This window comes from Agrilus planipennis, unplaced genomic scaffold (assembly GCF_000699045.2).
Source record: "Agrilus planipennis isolate EAB-ADULT unplaced genomic scaffold, Apla_2.0 scaffold412, whole genome shotgun sequence".
In the NCBI taxonomy this organism is placed as follows: domain Eukaryota; kingdom Metazoa; phylum Arthropoda; class Insecta; order Coleoptera; family Buprestidae; genus Agrilus; species Agrilus planipennis.
The window spans coordinates 58716-60174 of record NW_020442422.1 but is presented as its reverse complement, the minus strand read 5'-3'; the positions used below and the strand labels follow the sequence as shown (position 1 = coordinate 60174).

The following is a 1459-nucleotide window of genomic DNA, read 5'->3' as shown; positions in this document are numbered from 1 at the left end:
GTTCGGAGAGGGTAGAGGGCGTCTGGTGTGATAAGACGTGTTAGGTGTTGCTCTACGAGTATTAAGCGATAAAAAGTGAGAACTCAAGTATCTGTTTGGGTAAATAGTGTCGCCATGTGGTAAAATAAGGTAGCAATTGAGTGCATAATAAAAATTTTTGCGAGTGAAGAGGATAAACTAATTAATCGACGGCAAAGCAAAGCGGGACGAAGAGAGGTTATGCAGGCGCCAAACGAGGAAAAAAAGAGAGGCCCCGGCAGACCGCCAAAAAGGTGCGAGGGTAGTAAGGAAGGACCCCTGTTGAAGTTTTTCACGAGCGACAGTAGAGGGAGCCAGGCGATGCTTGATGCAACACAAGAAAAAAGATATACACTGCGGAACAGAAGGGTCGAGCTGGATGGATTGGAAAAAGGGGAAAGTAATGGAGAACAAGAAGCAGAAGTGGTTGAGAAAAGGAGTGAAGCGAGTGATATGGCAATGGTAATTGAAGAAATATTAGCAGTTAAAAATGATATTGGCAAGATTATTGAAGTAATACTGAAGAGAGAAGAAAGAACAAAACTAATAAGAGAAAATGAGGAGTTGAGAAAGAAAGTACAGTGGCTAGAAGAAAAACAAAAAGAGGACGTACGCCATAGTGAGAAAGGGTCCCAAAGAAATAATATTCAAGAAGGGGAAGAAAGACAGAACGGAAAACATGGAAAAAATGAAGAAAATTCTCAGAAAAATGATAAAGTAGGAAAAAAAGGGCAAACTACGAAGACACGGCAAGACAGAGAAGGTGCAGTGCAAGAGATGGACGCCCCAGTGGGGATTTTAGTAGAACACTGGAGATATGAAATGGAAGAAAGGAAAAGAAGAAGGAAGAATGTGATAATAAGATATCTTGGAAATGAAGAAGCCACTAGTAAGGAGGAATTATTAAAAAAAGCCACGGCAAATGGAGAGTGAGTGAGTGGTATGGTTTGATAGTTAAATGCGAAGAGAAAGTATGCATAATTTCAGTGTATGTGAATATGCCAATGAGCGCTGTAGAGGTAAAAGATTAGCTATAGAGGAAGTAATGGGAGAATATGAGGTAATTTTTGTATGTGGCGATATGAATGCCAGGGTTGGAAACGAGCAAATGTGTAATATTATGGATGAAATGGCAGCGAATTTCAAGTACAGAGTATCACAAGACGGTGAGATAAACGAGAATGGAAAAAAATTAATAAAGTTAGCAGAGGAAATGGGCCTAATATTATTAAATGGAAGAGCGAAGGGAGACGAACTGGGAAAAGTAATATATGTAGAGGGGATAATACATTTACTGGGTCGGTATTAGACCTGGTGCTCATGGTTGATAGGGGATGTGAATCGTTAATGAGCTCATGAAAATAATTGATAGGGTAGAATCGGATCATTTGCCGGTGGCATTCTCTTTTAATTTGAATAGTAGGAATGACGAGATAACGGG

General features: G+C 40.0%; 1 protein-coding gene across 1 annotated transcript; it reads left to right on the top strand.

Annotated features, from left to right (window-relative positions):
• The first annotated feature begins 219 nt into the window (after nucleotides 1–219).
• Nucleotides 220–951, top strand: LOC108742960 (WD repeat-containing protein 87-like). The gene has a single exon (XM_018478330.1). It carries the CDS (start codon nucleotides 220–222, stop codon nucleotides 949–951), a length of 732 nt encoding a protein of 243 aa, XP_018333832.1.
• Nucleotides 952–1459: the final 508 nt, after the last annotated feature.

What these genes read in the sequence shown, in the direction of transcription:
- LOC108742960 (XM_018478330.1), top strand. Translation starts at nt 220, where the DNA reads ATGCAGGCGCCAAACGAGGAAAAAAAGAGAGGCCCCGGCAGACCGCCA.